The sequence below is a fragment of the Muntiacus reevesi genome, chromosome 2 (assembly GCF_963930625.1).
Source record: "Muntiacus reevesi chromosome 2, mMunRee1.1, whole genome shotgun sequence".
NCBI lineage: Eukaryota > Metazoa > Chordata > Mammalia > Artiodactyla > Cervidae > Muntiacus > Muntiacus reevesi.
Genome location: NC_089250.1, coordinates 140710626 through 140731046, shown reverse-complemented (window position 1 = coordinate 140731046; position 20421 = coordinate 140710626). Strand labels below are relative to the sequence as shown.

Genomic DNA, 20421 nt, shown 5'->3' with positions numbered 1-20421 from the left:
CTTCATCTCCGCACAGATGCTAGGAGTCAACAGAGAACACTCTGAAATGGTTATCTTTCCAATGGGGCATTTAGACACCAGCTCCTGTGTCTTTGGGTGAGGCCTGCTGGGAGATGGGGGTTTGGAATCTGGCTCCTAGAGAAAGCTCATGCAGGTGGAAGCTGGACCCTGCGCTACCTGGCGAGGCCCCCAGGCATCAGAGCATCTGCCAAAGCAAAGGCGTCATTTGTGGCTGGTGCCTCCATGCTTGTAGGGTAGCAGATAGGAACAGGGTGGCAGTTAGGGATGGGGTAGGGGGTAGATTAAGAATGGGACCGGACTTGGGGCCCCTTACTCTGCTTCAACCATTGTGACTCCTTTACAAAAAAATCTGTTTCCATTTTGAGCTTCTGTTTTCTTTAGAGGAAAGAATTCTGCTTTACAATAAACAAAACAACAACAAAAAAAAACATTTGAAAATTGTCCACACAGGATAACATTGACCTATAGGAGAATTAGGGCTGATGAATGACATTTCTGCTTGAACAATCTTTTCCAGGAATGAAGGCCACCCCACTCAAGGACTGACTCTATTCATTTGGAAATTTCATTTGCCTTAGAAAAGAAAAACAATGATGATTCTTCTTTAATTTGGGTTAAAAGACCAAGGACGATTAAGAAGTAACAGTCTGTTCATAACTTGCCAGTCTGTTCTCAGCCGTGGAAGTTGGTTTGCTCTCACTGAGACAGTGCAGAGCACTGATAGTGTAGGAAGTCAGAAGAGGGCTGGCTGGCTCAGGACTTACTGAATGCCCTGGCCCCACAGAGAAGAATACCAATATTTGTGTTCTGGGTGTGTCTGTGGTCAGTGCAGGGCGGGACCTGGAGGAGCAGGCAGGGTCCCAGGAAGCCTGGGTTCTGACCCCAGCTTTGTCTCCATATCATTTCATGATCCAAGACTTTTCCATTAACCACTTCATGCCTCAGTTTCCCCATCTGTGGTCACACCGAGTTTATCTGCTTAACAGAGTTGTTGTTGTTTAGTCACTAAATTGTGTCTAACTCTTTGTGACCCCATGGACTGTAGCTTGCCAGGCTCCTCTGTCCGTGGGATTTCCCAGGCAAGAATATTGGAGTGGGTTTGCCATTTCCTTCTCCAGGGGATCTTCCTGACCCAGGCATCAAACCCGCATCTCCTGCATTGGCAGGAGAGTTCTTTACCACTGAACCACCAGAAAAGTCCACTTACCAGCGTAGCAAAGTTCAGAGGAGGAATATTAGCACATGTGAATGCACTCTGGGAAAAGTGCTTCCCAGTATAGTGATGATAATTATTTTTCCTGACACTGTTCCTCTGTTCAAAGAATATCAGGATTTTGTGGACATTTAACCTGGTTCTTCTTGATTTTTTTGAACTTTGACTCCCAACTTTTTTCCTCCGTATCTTACTTACCTTTCCTTGAACTGGTTGTGAGCTGAAAACTGATTCATTGAAGTGAATTAAGCAGTCACGAATTTACCTTGAAAAGATTGTCATTAAAAACCTCAGTCAAAGCTGAGGGGGAAAAATGTGTTACTTATTTGGGCTCTGAGACACTGTGGGTTCACACCCATGTGTGGGTTCACTGACTAGTCTCTGCCCACACATTTCCAAGCTTGGGCACCCAAGCGGGTGGGTGCTTCCACTGCTCAGTTATAACCAAAAGAGGCTAAGGATGTGAAAAAGATCTGTGTTATACAGAGGTCTGGAAAGCTAGGACCATACACTACCCTTGGGATCAAGGTCTCTAGAATGAGGCAAGTTCGAGCCCATGCAAGCCAGCAATCCACTGTTTTAATACTCTCCATGCAGAATGTTGAACATTCACCATCCACCCCATCCTCACCCCCGCTCTTCCCTGCTGTGATAGTTTACACGTTCACCTTTCTTGGCAGACCTCTGGCTTTGGCAGGAGCCACCTCCCTAAACTTCCTGCCACACCTGCTCCCTAGCAGAGGGAAGGCAGAGGAAGAAGTAGTTCCTTGAGATGAAAGGCACACATACCCAAAAGCCCACCCACGCTTATACCTCTTCCTAGAGTCTCTGCCCCAGACTTGGGAAGGTCTGGGGCCTCATGGGGAGCGCTGTGACAGGAGCTCAGCTGGCTTTCACACTTCCCTGGGGAGGAAGCTGGGTTGGGCACCCACAGATACTTTGTTCTACTTGTCAGCTGGAGTTGTTCTCTGCTCATAGCAACCAGGGGTGGAAATCCCCAGGGGGGGTGGCGGGGGGTGGGGGTGGGGAAGAAAGACCAGTCACTGGTCTGGCTAAGCCAGTGAAGAGGCCAGGTTAACGCTTTGCAGGACAAAGGAATTATCTTGCTGAATCTGTGTGGTCTCAAACCACTGATCAGCCTTGCAAGTCACAAAATCTTTTTGGACCTTATGGACCTCTTGCCATGAATTCTCTGGATCATTACTGTCATTGTGGACCACCCACCCTCCATATGGGAGGCAGTCTGAGTCCTTAAGGGCCTGGACTTTGGAGCCTGGGTTCACATTCCAGCTATCTCACTTACCGGCTGCTTGACAGGGACTTGGGACATGCTACTTCACATCTCTATACCTTAGTTTCTATTGAGCATGCTGACAATTTATTTCACGGGTGTTGGAGGACTGAAGAAGCTAAGAGTATGGAGGCTCTTGGAACTATGCATGACATGCAGGATAACCTAGTATTACAATCAATGGCATTCGTAACCACTCCTTAGAAAAGGAAGAAATCAGAAGGGTTGGTTGACTAACTCAAGTTCCACAGTTGGCGAGTGGCAGAGCTGGGGCACCCACGAACGTGTTAGTCTCTCAGTCGTGTCTGACTCTTTGCAACCCCATGGACTATAGCCCGCCAGGCTCCTCTGTCCATTAAATTCTCCAGGCAAGAATACTGGAGTGGGTGGCCATTCCCTTCTCCAGGGCACCTTCCTGACCCAGGGATTGAACCCCAGTCTGCTGCACAGCAGATGAATTCTTTACAGTCTGAGCCACCAACCTTTCCCTAATTGCACATTCTTTCTGTCACCTGATGCAAAAGCACTTCTCTCCCCTTTCCAGCATTCCTCTAGCCAACCTTCTGTCAGTGATTGCCACGCATGGTTCTGCGGAGCTTCGGTGCTGAATTGGGCAGGGTCCCCACCCTCCCCCCCCGCCCCGTCCTCTCTTCCCCTCCTCTCCTTCCTCTCCCCTCCAGGTTCAGGGGAAGGAGGCGGGTAGAGAGGAAGCAGCTTCACAGTTTGGTAACTGGCATCCCGGTTCCTTAAAGCTGATCCCTTTCTCTCTAATTCCAGACTTGGAGATCACAGTCCCAATTCGGCACTCACAGCACCTACCTGGGAAAGTGGAGTATGGAGTCTATGAAAGTGGCCCCAGGAAAAGCATCTTTCCCCCAAGGACAGAGCTAAGACGAGGAGACTGGAAAACAGACAGTACCTCCAGCACAGCAAGTAAGCAGGTGGCCCCCAGGCGCTTTCACAGCTGGCCCCCAGGTGCCTTCACAGCTGGACTCCAGCAGGTGCCTTTGGGTCTTGGAAACATGCTCTATGATGAGCCCAGAAGATCTTAACTGGAGCCTGGTTTGGGCCTAGGAGGTGTAAGAAATGAGGGACATTTAGCCTGTGAGGTTTGCCTTTTTTTTAGGGCACCAAAGACCCTTTAAACAAATATCCCCGGAAGGCAGATTGCATGATAATTATTACTCTATCACTTTTATAAATGAAAAACCCTAGTAATAATACTGGTTAATATTTATTGGGCATTTACTATATGCTAAGCCTCTTCCACAGATTCTCTGATTTAATCACTCTGCAGGATAGGTACTATCACCTCTATTTACTGAGGAGGAAACAGGCAGCTTAATGCCTTCCTCTAGGTTAAATAGCCACCAAGGGGTAGCGCTTGGATTTTGAACTCAGGCAGACTGGATCAGGGTCAAGACCCTTGCTTACTCTTCTTTCTGCTTCAGCCGTGGTCAGGGAAAGGAAAGGGCACAGAGTCAAAAACATTAGGTAACAGTGGATTCAGATTTGAGAATTCCAACTGTATAGGCAATTGAGGATCTGATTTGGAAATGTCTTCCTTTTGGCTTGAGAGCTTGAATAGGAGTCTGATTGCAACAGACAATACCCGCTGATGTGTGGCAGGAGCTGGGGCTTTGTTTCCGGATCCAGGGCAATGTTCACTGACTTCAGACACACCAGCTTCACAAGCCAAATAGATTGAGTTTCCCTGCTTTCATACATTTCAGTGTTAACAAAGGTGGCTAGGGGAAAAAAATAAAAGAGCAAGAGACAAGCTGAATTTCATGACCTAATATTTCTCCTTAAATGTCAGGTGGAAGACCGCCATGTGGAGGTAGGAACTGGAAGCTCATCTAACCCAGGGTTTCTTTATCTTTTCTGTACCACAAACCCCTTTGAGAATCTGACATGTGCTCTAAATGTCCTCCCTATATAAAAATACACTTGCACGTGTTCACTCACACACACAATTTTGCCCATCCGTGGACTTAGGTCAAGAGCCTCTGAACTGTTCCTCCTCCTTACTTAATTAGCAGAGTATTTGTAACCCAGAAAGGGAGAGAATTTTGCCCCAGGTCCCACAGCCAGTCAATGGCAATAGGAGTAGAACCCAGCTCTTCCCTCTGCCACTGTTACCTGTTGAAACATACCCAAAGCGTATTACACAGCAATGTTAAGTCTAGACTTGATAGAGAAGAAAATCTCCCCTTACGTAATGAGGTTAGTAATATATACTACCCCCTTGAGGCAAATTAGAGAATTCTGACAAGTTCAGAAATGGAAGAGATTTTCCCAGCCATCACAGATGGCAGAGGAAGCAAGGGGCAAGCAGCCCATCTTAGTTGTGTTGTGGATGAGAGAAGTGGTGTAGATACTCTGGGGGTGAAGGCAGGGCTTTCTGGGGTAAGGGAAGGGGAAATTTAACAAGATAAACGCAGAATACTCATTTCAGGTTTGGATTCATTTAAACTATTTTATCTGTACGTTTTACTTTGAGTTACCTTGGAGTGAGAATAGAATGGAAAGCATAAATTCTGCTTTTTACCTTGTGTGGTGGTTTACTGCCTGGGGATCGCTAGCTAATTGGTTAAGAATATGTTATTAAATGACAGACCAGAGGGTTTTACTTTACTCTGTGGCTGTAGATTGCATCCGGTCCCTGTTATTTAGTTATCTATTGCTATGTAACAAACTATCCAAAAATGCAATGGCTTGAAACATAATCATTTATTTATGCCTGATTCTAAACTTGGCCAGGAGTCAGTGGGGATGGTTCACCTCTGCCCCATGTGGTCAGTTGGGATCACTTGTGCAACTGTACTCAGCTGTAAGCTTGGCATGGACTGGAGCATCCATGATGGCCTCTCATTCTTCAGGGCCTCTCTATATATGGCCTCTAATTCAATAGCCTGAACTTCTTGTGTGGTAACAAGATCCATAAAGGGAGCATTCCAGAAAAACAAGCCCCGGTGTGCAAGTGCTTATCAAGCTTTGCCTTACATCACACTTGATAATGTCATATTGGCCAAAGTGAGTCCCATGGCTAAGCCAAGGAGATGAGGAGGAGGCAGTACAAAGGTGTGGATACTGGAGGTGGGGTCCTTGAGTCACTAATAGATAATCTGCCATCTTGAAGTTGATGATGATGATGATGATGATAGCTGCTATAGGTAATTAAATGCTTGCTCTTACAGGCTCTGTGCCAAGCATGTTACCATACGATCTCATTCTATACAATAGTGCTGTGAGATCAAGAAACAGAGATTTAGGTTAAGCATCTAATCCTGGGTCACTTGACAATTAAGCAGAGGATCTGGGATTCACATACAGATCTTTCTGTGTACTCAACATTGGGGACATATTTCCTTCCAAAGAGAGAGAGTTCACAGGGCAAGGAGAGAGAATGAAGATAGTCCAGCTCTGAGCCACCAGCAGCCCTTCAACCCCCAGAACCATGCCCTAAAAACAGCACTATTTTATTGTGCTGCAGCTGTCATCTCTTGGGAACTATAGGAAAACAGTTTTAGGTTAAATCTAGTTATATCTAAAATTTTAAGCACAAGATATTAGTGTTATGTTTAAGAGAACAAAAGTTTCATTACAGGAAGACCATTGAGTTTCTTCTAGTTTGCCTGATTCAAGTTTCTTAAGAGTCATATACATGATCATTTTTTTCTCTCATTCATACCTCGCCTCCATCAATATTGAGGACTGCTCTGTGCATATGAAGCTAGACTGTACACTAGAGACCTAAAGCCGAAAAAGAAACAGGGTCTGTCCTCTGGGAGCTTATAATGGAGGAGAGAAAGTATAAAAAGAGTACAAGTTATAGGCTTGTCTGATCCTTCTTCCCTGGTGACAGAAGCCTGGCAAGGCATGGACGCTGCCCCTTTCCCCCAACAAGAGTGAATGTGATGGGGGGCCAGGGCCAGAACCTCCTACCAACGGTGCCATCCAGGTGGGTTGGGGACAACCAGGTCATCGGCCTTGGAGAAGAGAGAGGGCCAGGGCAGATAAACCAGGAGTGAGGGTTCAAAGTCAAGCACTGGAGGTTAAAAATTCAACACCACCAAGGGAAAGGATAGTGGGAGCTGGTGGATATGAATTTCCAGGATCCTAGAATCAGCTCCTGGACACCTTTTTGCTCCCTCCCAGCAGATAATCTTTGGAAGGAGTCTGGTTCATTGTAAAGGAATAAGATGAACAATGACGAATGACGTGGGAGGCTTGTCCCCACAGGGATGGAAGCCCAAGCACAGGAGGGGTTACTTCCATTTGGGGGAATCAGGAAAGGTTTTGATAGCATTTGTCCTGAGCGTTGGAGCCTGAGGAGGTTTCAAATTTGTGAATGGAGTGGGCTGGGGAAGTGGGAAGGAAAGGACGTTCTAGCTGAGTGAACAGTGTTATATGTGGGTAACTAGGTGGATAGAGACAGGGTCGTGTGGTCCTTAACTCTGAAACAAACTCTGAATCCCCTGATTTCTAGAAATATTTTGACACATTATCTTAAATTTAAAAATCTGCCTCCAAGAAATAATCCAAAATTATAATCTCAACCTGCTTTTGTCAAGCTGGTATCTAAATTAATTAGGTCAAAGTTGATGCCATAATGAAGTCAAAACTAAGACAATTTACCTATAAACTACTGTAAGTAGCTATTTTGAGTGAACATTCAGCTAAACCTAAGTGCTGGCAATACTGGTAACAGGATATATTGGAAAAATGAAAGTCAAAGTTTTAGTTGATTAACTGTTAACCTTCCTTCTTCACTGCCAGACCATCATGTCCTTGAGCTTGTTCTAATACTGTCCTGTCAAGTACAGTAGCCCATAACTGCAGGTGACTATGTAAATCTGTTCATTAAAATGAAATAAAATTTAAAATTCAGTTTCTCAGCTGCTCTGTGTCACATCAGCTACCAGACTTAACAGTACACAACAGAACATTTCCAGAAAACTCGACTGGATGATGCTGTTTCAGTGATTTAGGTGATACATCCTCAGCTTACATCTCTAAGCAGCTGAACTCACACAGCCAAAGTTCCTATCTGGTGTGTACATTATACTTCTGAATTTGTGCTTTGTGTTTTGTTTTGCGTCACACTGGCCCCCTTTTAGAAGGTATGCATATACGTGTCATACTAGCACGTGTAATTCCTAAATAGGTAAAAAAACTTTAGTAACCAACTTTGCAGATTTAAGAAACACCACTGAACAGGTGAGAAATAGAGCATCTCTGCTTCCTAGTCTGTCAAATCGAAGCACTAGTATCAGATAAGGTTTTCCTAGGGATTAAATGCAGTCATGCTTTTAAAGTGTATAACGTCGGGTGAGCTCTCGGTAAACGGTAGCTAGAAAGCAAAAAGTGGTCATAAAAAGATAACCCATTTTTATGCTGAAAGAAAAACTGAACTCTAATAACATGGTATGTTATTAGACAGCAGCATTTTGAAGAATCCCGTATTCACAGCTTATGTACTGTTTCTATCAGTAAGTGCTAGATTTTTGCCTTTTACCTCATCTCGAGAGCCTGCACAGTCCAGCTGACTCTTTTTGTACCCTTCAGGCAGCGCGAGTAACCGGTCCAGCACCCGGAGCCTCCTCAGTGTGAGCAGCGGGATGGAGGGGGACAACGAGGTGAGAGCTGGGGCACCCCTACCCTCATAGGTCTTTGTCTCAGGGGTCATTTCACTGCAGGAAAGAGAAATCCAAGAGAAAGAAGCCAAACACAAAAGGTCACCCACTGTGGGACTCCATTTATATGAGACGTCCAGAATAGGTAGATCCATTGAGATGGAAGGTTGGTGGTTACCAGGGCTGGGGATAGGGGAAATGGGGAGAAACTGCCTAAGGGATACAGTGTTTCCTTTAGGGGGTGTCGGTAAAATGTCCGGGGACTAGACAGAGATGGTGGTTGCACGATATTGTGAACGTACTGATGGCACTGATCGTTCACTTTAAAATGATCGCTTTATGTTATATTGATTTTCCATCAATAAAAAGAGGTGAAGAAAGAAAGGGAGGGAGGGAAGAAAGGAGGGAGAGGATTAAACCAAAAGGGGCGTCTGTGAGAGGGAACTGGGTGAGTATCCGGGAATCCAGGGGCGGTGGTCACCTTTCTGGGCCTGGGTCAGGAGCGGCAGGCATGCAGAGCTGGGGCTGGTAGCCTGTGTCCCCTCCACCCCCACCCCCGACATCACCCCCAGGCCACACACTCTTTGGTCCCCACGAATCACGCGGGGCAGCGAGGAAGGCGAGCTCAGATCACTAATAATATCAGTAACTCAGGTCCCCTTGTCTCTTCTGTGGCGCTGGTTGTCAGAGTCGGCGGAAAGCTGCCCCCGGTGTTGCTGGGTTGATTTTCCGTCCGTGAGTGACCTTCCGCCGAAGCCTGGGGAGAGCGGAGGAGCTTGTGGGGTGGCTCTGTCCCGCTGTGCCGCTGCTTAATGTCATTTTCAGCCTTCTCTCTCATCTTTTTTTTTTTTCTTTTTTTTTTGCTGTAGGATAATGAAGCTCCCGAGGTTACCAGGAGTCGTAGTCCAGGTCCCTCACAAGTGGACAGCATGCCCACCGTGCCCCTTGAGAGGCCCCCCAGGGTGCCACCCCGAGCCGCCTCACAGAGGTAACAAGGAAGCTGACAGAACATTTTTTTTCCTCGCTCCTTGAGTCTCAGGGCAGAGTAGGGTCTGGGGACATCTAAGGTGACCTAAGAGTGAGTACAGAGCTAAGCTCACTGAAATGCATACTTTGGACCCATTTCAATGTGGACTCTTCATTCACTTAAGTGATGCTTTATGCCGTTGCAGACTCTAAGTAACAAATTCAATATTTTGTCAGTGAAATACACTGGAAAAGGTCAACATTTTGCATATTTTAAAAAATCTGTTTCGCTAGAATTCAACCCCTGAATAATTAATTCCCTTGGTTGTATTGCGGGGACAGTGCTTCTGGAGGACCAGGAGATAAGAAGGAATTGGGGATGAAAATGCAGGTGAGAGGCAGTGTGGTGTGGTAGTGGGAAAGCATCACCTGGGAAGACCCCGGCAGCCACTTGTGTCCATGGATGAATTGTTTAACTTTCATGAGACTTTATTTCTGTGTCCAATAAATGGAGGTAATAAATGGACTTCCTCACAGAGTTGTAAGGATTGAGTTTCTGGCCCTAAATAAGAGCACAACTGTCTGTGTGATTCTTTATACAGAAGGATGAGCCTATGGAGATTGGAGGCTGGGCATTAGACAAAAGAGTCACTGACTTATGGGGCTCTGATGTATGTTTGTGTTCTGGTTTCTGGCAGGAACCCTTTTAAGGTCTTATGGAATCACTGAAAAGGTGGTCAAAGCTAGCTTGTGTAACTGTCTGCTAAGGCGGAAAGGAACCTTTGGGAACAAAAACCTAGGTTTGTTTTAGGAGTTTAATTCTTTGATGTCTAAAATACAGTGTGTGGGTAAGGGGTGATTGCCTAGGTTTTTTTGTTTGTTTGTTTTCTTTCTTTCTTTTTTTTTTTTTTTTTACATTTTGAATCTTTTAACTCAAATGAACCTCATCAGTGAGATTTGTTGAGAAAGTGCCACAGGGAGGTTTTTCTTCTGTTTTTCTGGAAAGAGCAGCTGACTCTGCACTGAGGATCTCTCCATTTCTGTCTTCGCTGTTGAGGCTTTTCTGTGTGTTCCTGGCAACATTCACTTACTAACACTTGCTACAAAAACCTCCCACAGTCCCAAAATGCTTCACACTCACCAAACATGTTTCTCTGTTGCAGACTAGAGGTCACATATTAGAGCATTAGCCCTAGAAGGAACTTTAGTGATAATCTAGTCCTGTCTGCTGAATCTGCATTATGTTCTGTCACTTGAAAATTATATATAGTTGGTGACTGGGGAGGGATGTTTATGGAGAGCAGTTATGGTAATAAATGCTTGTATTTATTGGTACTTACTATGTGCTGAGCATTCTGGTAAACTCGCTAAATGCATTAACTCATTTAATTCTCTCCACAACTTCAAGTGGTAGATGTTTAGAGTTATCCCATTTTGCAGAGATAGAGACTGGGGCTTGAGACTGGATGGAGACTTTATCTGTGTGATAAACCTAGGTGTGCCTGACTCCAGGGTCCAGTTGTTTAGTCATTGTGTTATACATGTCCAAGGAGGTCCAGGTGTCATGGGAGAAGATCTAAGATCTAGACGTTTTATTCTTGAAGGTAAGGAGGGAGTTATCTAATTGTTCAAGATTAAAAAGAATGTCAGTCTTGAATGTAGAACTTCGAAGACTCTGTGGAACTTTGTCTGCAGGAGAGAAAACAACTAGGGAAGTGGATTCCAGAAATTAAAGACTGGAAATGGGGATGCATTTAATGTGTAAAGAGAGATGGCAGTTGAATTGTTTGGGAGATTCTGGAAGCATGTTGTGATAAAGATAGGGAGAGAAAAAAGAGGAAAACACATTGGACTAAAGAAATGGTGTTTACAAAGAAATCTGTAATTGATAGAAAATGGGTTTGGGTGCATTTTTGGTGTGAAGATTGGAAAAGATGCAGTTGTTCTGAAACTGTGTATAATGTTCATAATAAAATGAGGGGATGTTTGAGCAATGAATAACATGGGCCTTTGTCCTGAATGCTTGACCCACTGATGGATAAGAGGGTATGCTGACTGAATATTCTTCATTTCACTTCCAGATCTGGGAACTGGCAACTCTTCCTCCTTTATGTTCTCCTGAACTTGCCTTCCCCAAACAGCACATCCCGCTCATCACTGTTTCCAGTCCTGGTCCCTTCCTCTCCTCACTCTGCATGCTGTCCCCAGAGCTTTAACAGTCAGCTCCAAGTCCATCTCCATCTCTACCTTGGCCTTCTATTTCCTGCTTTTCACTGGGGGCCTCACCAGGGGTCCCAGAGATCGCAAACATGGGTGCAAAACCTGAACTCATCATCCCACCTGCCTTCCTCTGCCCTGAACTGCCTTCTTCTCATGACTTCCCAGCCAGAGACATGACACGCTTCTCTTTCTTCCCCAAGTCCCTAACCCCGGAGGCAGCCTCCATTGCTCCTTTGCAGCTCCCCAGGCTCTGTTCATTCTGCTGCCCTCGCAACTCTCAGCTCCACCCCCTCCTCTCCATCTGCCCATGCCTAAGTTCATCCCTGCATTTCCCTCCCTGCCTCCAGTCAGTCCCTCCTCCACACTGCACAAGAGTGCACTTTCTAGAACAGAAATAGCTGATGATGTCACTTCCTGACATAAAAGCCTTGCATTTACTTTTGTATTTTTTTAGCATGCTGTAGCCCTAAGTCCCATCTCTCTCCTGTATTCATTGATATTCCACCCCTTAAGCATTCCTAGTGAGCTGTGCCATTTTGTACAGTCTTTGCCCAATCTGTTCCTTTTGCCTAGAATGCTGTCTTCCTACTCCTTTCCAATCTCTGCCTAGAAGATTCCTACACATCCTTTAGGACTCTGTCGAAAACTCACCTCTTCTTTGAAGCCTCCCCTGATGTTCCTCTGCAGCGTGAACCTTCTGTGTTCCCCAAATACCTCTATTATAACTCACTCCACATCGTGGCCCTTGTTTGCTATCTATCTCCCCAAGTAGATGGTAAACCTCAAAATGATAAAGATTGTTTTGATTAAAAAAGTTTTTTCTACTCTCCCCAGTGCAATATGGAGTTAACTCAGTAGTTGGCACATGCTAGGAACTTAGCAAATACTTATCATGCAAGTAAGTGAATGGGCAGATGATAGATTGGTACTGGTTGGGTTGACAGCTAGCCATCAAGTCGTGTACCACAGTGCAGGTGGGTTACAGATCAGTAGAAAGAAGCTTCACATTCCCACTGGCTGTAAGTTCCCAACAGACTTCAAAGTTAGGGAAGGCAGATGGTGACATGAACAGGAGCAGATGCATTATATCCTTGTAAGGCGTTTCCCTTGCAGTTCCCACAGAGTGGGCAGCTGACAGTGTCACATTCTTCATAGGTATAAAGTCCTGCCAGTAGAGAAAAAAAAAAGCCAATATCTTGCTGAGACATTGCCCCTTTGTTTTTGAGTATGTTTTGCTGTTTACTAGTGATTTTGCCAATCACTATGGGCTTCCCAGGTGGTGCAGTGGTAAAAAAAATCCTCCTGCCAATGCAGGAGAAGCAAGAGATGCGGGTTCGACCCCTGGGTGGGGAAGATCCCCTTGAGAAGGAAATGGCAACCCACTCCAGGATTCTTGCCTAGAAACATCCATGGACAGAGGAGCCTGGTAGGCTATAGTCCATGGAGTCACAAAGAGTCAGACACAACTGAGCACAATGAGCCCAGCACAACATTCTGTGCACTCCCCTTGAAGGCACAGCCTAGGTGCTGACAGATCAGAACATATTTCTGAAGGCCTCCTGGAGTACCAAGAGTTAACCTTTTAGCTGCTTGGACTTCCCTGGTGGCTCAGCTGGTAAAGAATCCGCCTGCAATGTGGGAGACCTGGGTTCGATCCCCAGGTTGGGAAGATCCCCTGGAGAAGGGAAAGGCTACCCACTCCAGTATTCTGGCCTGGAGAATTCCATGGACTCTATAGTCCACAGGGTCGCAAAGAGTCAAGCACGACTGAGCGACTTTCACTTGTAAAGATATCTGTGGAATCCCTAGACAGGAGCAGGGGGAGTGGTCAGAGAGTAAGGGGACTTGGACCTGAGGCTATTTACTAATAGGGAAGCTTAAAAATATTTTTTAACAATGTTGTGATCATACAAAGGCATACTGTCTAAATAACAGACCTGCTTTAAAAGAATGTTAACCAACATTAGGATTGCTGGGTTCTTGAACCAGAGTTATCTCCTCAACACGGAGGAGAAAGCAACCAGTCTCTGGAAAGCCCAGGTCTCTGGACTGGACAATCCTGTGTCCAACTCCAGCTTCCCAGTGTCCTTGGAGGCCATTTCCCCACAAACTGCCCCTCAGTTCTGATTTGATACACTTTACTTCCGTGGTTCTGCTATGTCTATAGTCACAAATCCATTCCCAAAGACAGGGCTTCCAATCCTTAGCTGGGCTGTTCATCAGAAAGAAATATGGAAATGGTTTGCTTGTTGCTGTTGCTAAGTTGCTTCAGTCGTGTCTGACTCTGTGCGACCCCATGGACAGCAGCCCACCAGGCTCCTCTGTCCACAGAACTCTCCAGGCAAGAGTACTGGAGTGGGTTGCCATCTCCTTCTCCAGATTTGCTTGCAGACCTGCTCAATTGCAGAGTGGGTCAACAGAGGAAGAGTGACCAGGAGGGAATCGAGCCTCTCTTTGTGATGGAAGGTAAAATGTAAGGCTCATGGGGCATACATGGGGAAAAGGTCTAAGAACAGGTCTTTAACCACAAATAATAAAATTATTAGCTTTACCTCATGAGTAAAGCTACTCTTAAGCCAGAAAGTGCTCTCCGTCTTCCACCTGTCATCTCCAGGTGGTACACATTACTCCAGTGTGGGCATCTTTACCTCTGTCTGGCAGATGAGAAACAGAGAAATTTGAACTTGTTGACCTTGTCCTTCAGATGTGTGCATGAATGCTTCTGCCATGTGTTCATAGGTCACGAACGTCCCCTAACAAAACATTTGGTACTGTGCACTGACTTTCCCTATTGTCTGTCTCATCCATTATAGTCTCAGCACTTTGAGGGTGGGATCAATGCCCACTTTACTTACTGTTATATCCCACACCAGAGGTTAATGCATTATAGATATATGTTTGTTGAGAGGAAGGAAAGAAACATCAAGCCAGCCTTAGCTCACTTAGGTGATAACTGGTAACACCCGAGGGTTCTTCAGCTTTCTCCTGAAGTTCACGGTTATGAACCGTAAGCTCACGGTTCATAGGGCAGGTTGGGGCAATGGAAGGAGACTGTCTGTTTTCTCTGGATAAAGAGACAACCACACAAAACTATCTACTCCCAGGTGCCACTGTAGGACCTCTTGAGGATATCTGTTGTTATTCTTTTCTACTTCTGCCTCCCTCTCTGCCTTCTGAGATGGCCCGTCTTTTCCCAACTCCTTTATCGTTTCCTTGACCTATGCAAAACTTGCATTCAAGAGACATTTAATAAATATTTACTCATTGATTCATTCAATCAAGTATGCAGTTCCAGGGTAGCACAGTTCAATTACAGCACTTGACAAAGCACCCTTTCTTGACTTATTGACTTGCTTCCAAAAGAATTTAAATATTGGTTTTACAGCACACGTATGGAAATACCATCTCGATTGTTGAACCTCTTGTAAATACATTCCACCAGGTCTATCTGGAGTGTCGTTTATCATTGTTCAAAAACCATCTAGGCTAATGTGGAGGGAGGCCTCTAGGAAAGTGGATGTGGAGTTGAGACAACACTGAGTGATCCCAAGTAGAAGTAGTTGTGAGAAGCTGACTTCAGAAATTCTTAAGTCCTGTCTCAAGGGATCTCCCTGCTGCAGTGTGTCTGCTGCCTGGCTGCGTATTTGAATCACTGGAGTTTTAAAATATAGACTTTATTATTAATTAGGTGTGGCAAGGTCAGCATATCAGGAGACAATTGCCATTGAATAGGTCGTTTGTTATACTCCTAGATCTCAAGAGGAGGCGGGCACATTATACTGGGGCGGGACATACAGGAAAGCCCCAGGTGTAGGCAGGAGAAAGGGCAGGGAGCGGAGAAAGATGGGCAGGAACTTTTCTTGTGGGTTCTGCAGGAAGGAACCAGGGAGGCAAGCTAGGCAGATTTAGGATTGGCTAGTTTGAGTAATTCTGCAGGCTCTTGGGCTCAGGGGCTGTCTCCAGTTGCCCGGCACCTGGCCCTGGGGTGATTAGGGCAGGTGGATAGAGGCCTGGACTTTGAGAGTCCCAGTACTGGAGGTGATTGGGATATGGACTCTGGATTGGTTAGTTTGCATGTGAAATGTGTGCAAACTGCAGGCTGTTTAGCGGGATTAGCTTACCCTGAGAGGGGCAGGCCTTCCAGGATCAGCCAGGACCGGATGTCAAAGCTTCACAAAATAAACCACATGGTCAATACAACTGGTTGAAGGAGGAACACTGTTTAGATGTTGTCATGCTTGAGCCTTATCCTACAGAGGTTATGATGGAATAGGTCTGGGATTGAGCCTGAGAACTGGTATTTTTCAAAGCCCACCACCCGGAGTGATTCTCATGTTGGCTAGGATTGCAATCTACAGATTAGCATGTATGCCACTGAAAGGTCTGTATGTGTCTCCAGTTTTATTAATTGAAGGATGTGTCCTTTGCATAGTATACCGTAGTATACCAAGTTTGCAACAAATCATGGATTCCTAAGAAGTAGTTCATCAAATCTGTTTGATCATAATTGCTTTGTCTTTCATTTCAGGCCTCCGACCAGGGAGACCTTCCATCCTCCTCCACCTGTTCCACCCAGAGGTCGCTGATTCCACCTCTTAAAGGCTACCTCCTTCCAGACTTTGAGACTTGCAGTTTTCAGCCTGTTAAAATGATGTCTTCATGTTGAGTTTTATGGCCTGACCGCTGACCTTAAGACCCACTCTCATCACTGATATTGTTGTGGCCCTGCTGGTTTGGGCTTACCTTGAAGAAGATATTATTAAGGCACAAAGAATCAAAAAACTAAGAACTTCATTCACCACCATCTATTGATCCATATCCTTGTTTGTCAAGAGGATGACGACTTAATTGGAACTGGACTAATTTGACATGTCAGGAGCCTGAGAAGATTGATCAGAAATGTACAAGTGATTTTACAGAAATGCACTTATATTAGGTCTTACTTATTTGCTAGTCCAATCTAACTTCTGTGGTTATGATTTAAGACTTACAGTACCTAATTTTTAAATGATTCTTCAGCTTTTCTGTAGCTTCAGGAGGGTGTTTAAATGCCAGGGCTGGTCACATACAGCAAACTCAAAGGGACTTTAGAGAGGGATTAGTCCTAACTCCTTTTAGATAGAAGGAAAATCTAATTTCACTGAAGCCTGAGGCCAAGAGTACTCAGTTGGTTAGAGGAAGAGGTGGGTCTAGAATCTGGATCCACTGATTCCAGGGTTCACACTTCCCATATCCAAATGGCCAGGCTCTCTCCTTCAAAAGATGCCCAGATGTAGAAATGTGTTCAGTGACTATTGACCTTCTAGAAGTTTCCTTTTTCCATATCTCCCAGGTGTGGGACTATCAAGTATTTGGGGGCATTTATAATTCAGTATGCTTGCCAAAGAACATCTAAAAATGGTTGGAAACCAAAAGCTTGGCATTCCAGGGACCCCACTTATTGCTCTGCATCCTTTATAGATCTTAGTTCTGGCCACAGGAGACAGGAGGGATCCTTGACTTTCACTTTGCTGAGGGGTCAGAAGAAGAAGGAAGAACTTTAAAAATAGAGATAGTCCTCTGTTTTACTATAAGCTTGTTATTAACACCAGGTTTGGGAAATCTGTGCAGAGAATGTAGAGCCTTAGGTATATCATTAATTTTGAGTCCTTAGCATATAAATTCTACCTTGAAAACACAGGTCTTTAATTTGATGCTTAAATATACAGTAAAATTAGTATCAGACCTATTTCTTTAAAAATTATCAGAAATCTGATGGTTCTTCATGAAATTATTCTCCATCCCACACAAAGATATAAAAACTATACTATTAAAGATCCATTTAAGTACAGTTTTATTGAGTCCTCTTCTAATGATTAATGATTCTTTTTCAGACGAATTCCTCAGTTCAGCAAACAACGACTGAGTGAAGTTAACAGCTTCTGGGATCTTGGGTTTTTGTTTTTCTTTTTTTTCCTGACATAAAATACACTATTGTCACTGGCCTTGAAGAGAGTATTTGTGCAAATTACCTACCACAATTCGTGGCACACAGTAGCTGTTTGGGAATGGTCCCTTTACTCTCCTTGTCACTTATCTGGGAGAAATAAGGAAATATGAGATAAAAGAACAAGAAGTATAAGACTGGTATTCCTCTTATTTATAGACAGTCTCTATTTTAAGCATGCTTGATCTTGATAAAGCTATACTTTTAAGAATATTTAATGCCCCTAAGCCTCCTTTTGGATGCCAAATTTAATTTTTTTTAGATTCTTTGATAAATAAACATTTAGATCAGTCACATGACAAAATCCACTGCTAGCCAATGGTGTTACCATCTTTGTATGCACATCACTGTGTAATACTGGAATATTTTAAGGCATTTTATTCTTGTAGGAAAATAAGTGGAAAACATAAAATTGAAAGTACTTATGAGAAATCTGGGTTTCATAAATGTGGCACACTTGAGATGTGGACTGAAATGATCAGGAGTGTCAAGTCAAAAATGGCAAGTTTTAAATCCTCATTGAATGTTCATTGAACATCCACAATGATTGTGTGTAAAAGAAGAAAATGAAAAATTTGTATGAATCATGGGGACCATGTTATCAAGGAATATCTCTAAATGATGGGGTGAAATTTTTCATTCTCCAGAAACAAAACCACTCATTATAATTTAAATTTACTCAATTTCTACACACTCAACCTTAGTATACATTTTTAGGAATACAGAATGTAACAAAACCATGAATTTAAGTACAATGAGAATCAGAAACTAAATTGTAACTAGGTAGGATGCCTCTCCTTCCCCAAGATGTTATAAATGGACTCAATAGACAGTGAAGCTGTTAGTCATATTCACCGCCATTGCCTTTGCCTCCAACTGTGCAAGGTACTTTGTCCTCCAGTTCCCAGTCCAGCACTGTTCCTTCATCTTATGTTAAAACCTGTGAGCAGATAACCCAACTATATGAGCAACAAAGTATGAAACTGAGAGACTCTAAACAGGAGGTTTGTATTACAATCGAATAATTTAACTTGACATATTTAATGATGTGAATAATCCCTAAGGCTTTGCCATAATTAGGTAAAGTAATAGTATGTAAATGACTTCAATGAATATTTTTCACATCAAGCTAAGTTACCTACTCTTTCCCCCTCCTTTTGTCTTTCTTTGTTATTAAAAAACAGGGATTCTAGTCCACCCTACATTACCTCAATAACTGGGATTTTTAGATCCCTCTCCTATTTGCTCCAGGAAGTAAGTTGGTTTTCTGTGCTTGTCTTTCAAAGAATACTGTGTGGTTTTGCAACTGGTTGGCTGAGGAAGCATTAGTAACGGACTTCTTTCCAAAGAAGACAAGTAGCTAATTTGGATATCTCTAGAAGATTCATCCTAAAAATTGATCCTCAATTTTGAGGACTCTGACTGTATAAATATTTGCTTTGGTTTGATAAACAAATTGTGTTCTATTCGTTTGCAAGTATAATAAGTTATTAAGAATAAAAAACGGTCTTCTCTATTCATTCCTGTGACCAGATACTATGTTCACCAGAGAGGTGAGAGGATGAGTAGGAGGTTGAAAGATGTATTCTGAATTCTGAGCACAACTCAGAATTAGTTTTCTCATAAAAACTGTAATAAATCGTGGGTTCCCTGGCTAGCCTGCCAAAGCCCATTTAAAATGTCCTAACTAGCCATGCAGTAAGAGTTAGCATGATGCAGGGAAGGAACACTGGCTTGGAAGTCAGGAAAACAATTTTATTTTAGACTGCTGCTGACTTGATGAATTCACCTACCTTGACTACCCATCATCTGTGAAATAAAACGTTTTGTGAAGTCCCTTCAACTCTGTAAGTTCAGGACTAAGGCTAGGGGTGAGGGATCACGCATTCTGAAGAAGGAAGGAGACCACCATACTGGAGTGACCACCTAGTTAGCAAGGGGTCTTATTATGTGGCAGCTCCTATTCCATGCCCTCTATTATTGGTATGACAGATCAGTTAAAAGAAATGTATGAGAAACAGTAAAATGGGAACATAGTTGTATTATAATACAACTTCTAATATTATAACTTATAATAGCCTCAGTTGTTCTTTGGTCTAAGAACCAAATGTTTTAAGTGATTGCTTTCTAAAGAAAGAATTCAGAACAATTATAAAGTTCCTCAGTATCTAGAACATTTCAGCTAGAACAGAAAAGGTAGAGGCAGAAGGTGAAAAATAGCAATAGAAAAGTAGATTACTAGCAAGACAAACATAACAAAGTAGAAAGAAGAAATAGAATTTCAAAGAAAAGGTAGTTGAGGATGGAAATCAGAAGATATTTTGTCATCTATAGACCAAAACTTTTGATGGTCATGTTTACCAAAAATAAAAGATTGAAGCTGTGGTTTTCTGGATCATTCGGTAGTCATAAACTCTTTAACCAATTGAGCCTTATTAGAAGGACCAGAAAAAAGAGGTTTTACAACCATTTGGGAGGGGTTGCCTTTCACTGGGCTTCCCTGGTGGCTCAGAGGTTAAAGCGTCTGCCTGCAATGCAGGAGACCTGAGTTCGATCCCTGGATCAGGAAGACCCCCTGGTGGAGGAAATGGCAACCCACTCCAGTATTCTTGCCTGGAGAATCCCATGGATGGAGGAGCCTGGTGGGCTACAGTCCATGGGGTCACAAAGAGTCGGACACGACTGAGCGATATATGGGTATGGGCCTTTCACTGGCATTTTCCCCCTCAATATTTTTGGTATCAGGGAATGAGGTCATAAATCTAGATGAAGAAACTGATGAAATAAGATTTATCAATGTTTTTCAGTCCCCAGTTTGGCAGAACAACCCTGATTATGATGGTGCCCTTGAGTACTAATGATTTTTTTTAAACTTATTTATTTTTTGCTGTGCTTTGTTTGGATCTTTGTTGCCCTGCATGGGCCTTCTCTGTGGAGAGCGGGGGATACTCTCTAGTTACTGTGTGTGGACTTCTTATTGTGGCGGCTTCTCTTGTTGGGAGAGCACAGGCTCTAGGCACATAGCTTCAGTAGCTGCGGCTTGCAGGCTCCAGAGCACAGGGTTAAAAATTAAGTGGTGCATGGG

The 20421-nt window shown here is 43.8% G+C and overlaps 1 protein-coding gene across 1 annotated transcript in view; it reads left to right on the top strand.

Moving 5' to 3' along the window:
- Nucleotides 1-20128, top strand: part of PIK3AP1 (phosphoinositide-3-kinase adaptor protein 1) — a 115285-nt gene extending 95157 nt beyond the window's left edge. Inside the window, exons 14-17 of the mRNA XM_065922989.1 lie at nt 3303-3458; nt 8097-8167; nt 9034-9152; nt 15879-20128. Coding sequence (XP_065779061.1) covers nt 3303-3458; nt 8097-8167; nt 9034-9152; nt 15879-15936 — 404 coding nt within the window. The 3' untranslated portion in view covers nt 15937-20128. The remainder of the gene's footprint in view (nt 1-3302; nt 3459-8096; nt 8168-9033; nt 9153-15878) is intronic.
- Nucleotides 20129-20421: the final 293 nt, after the last annotated feature.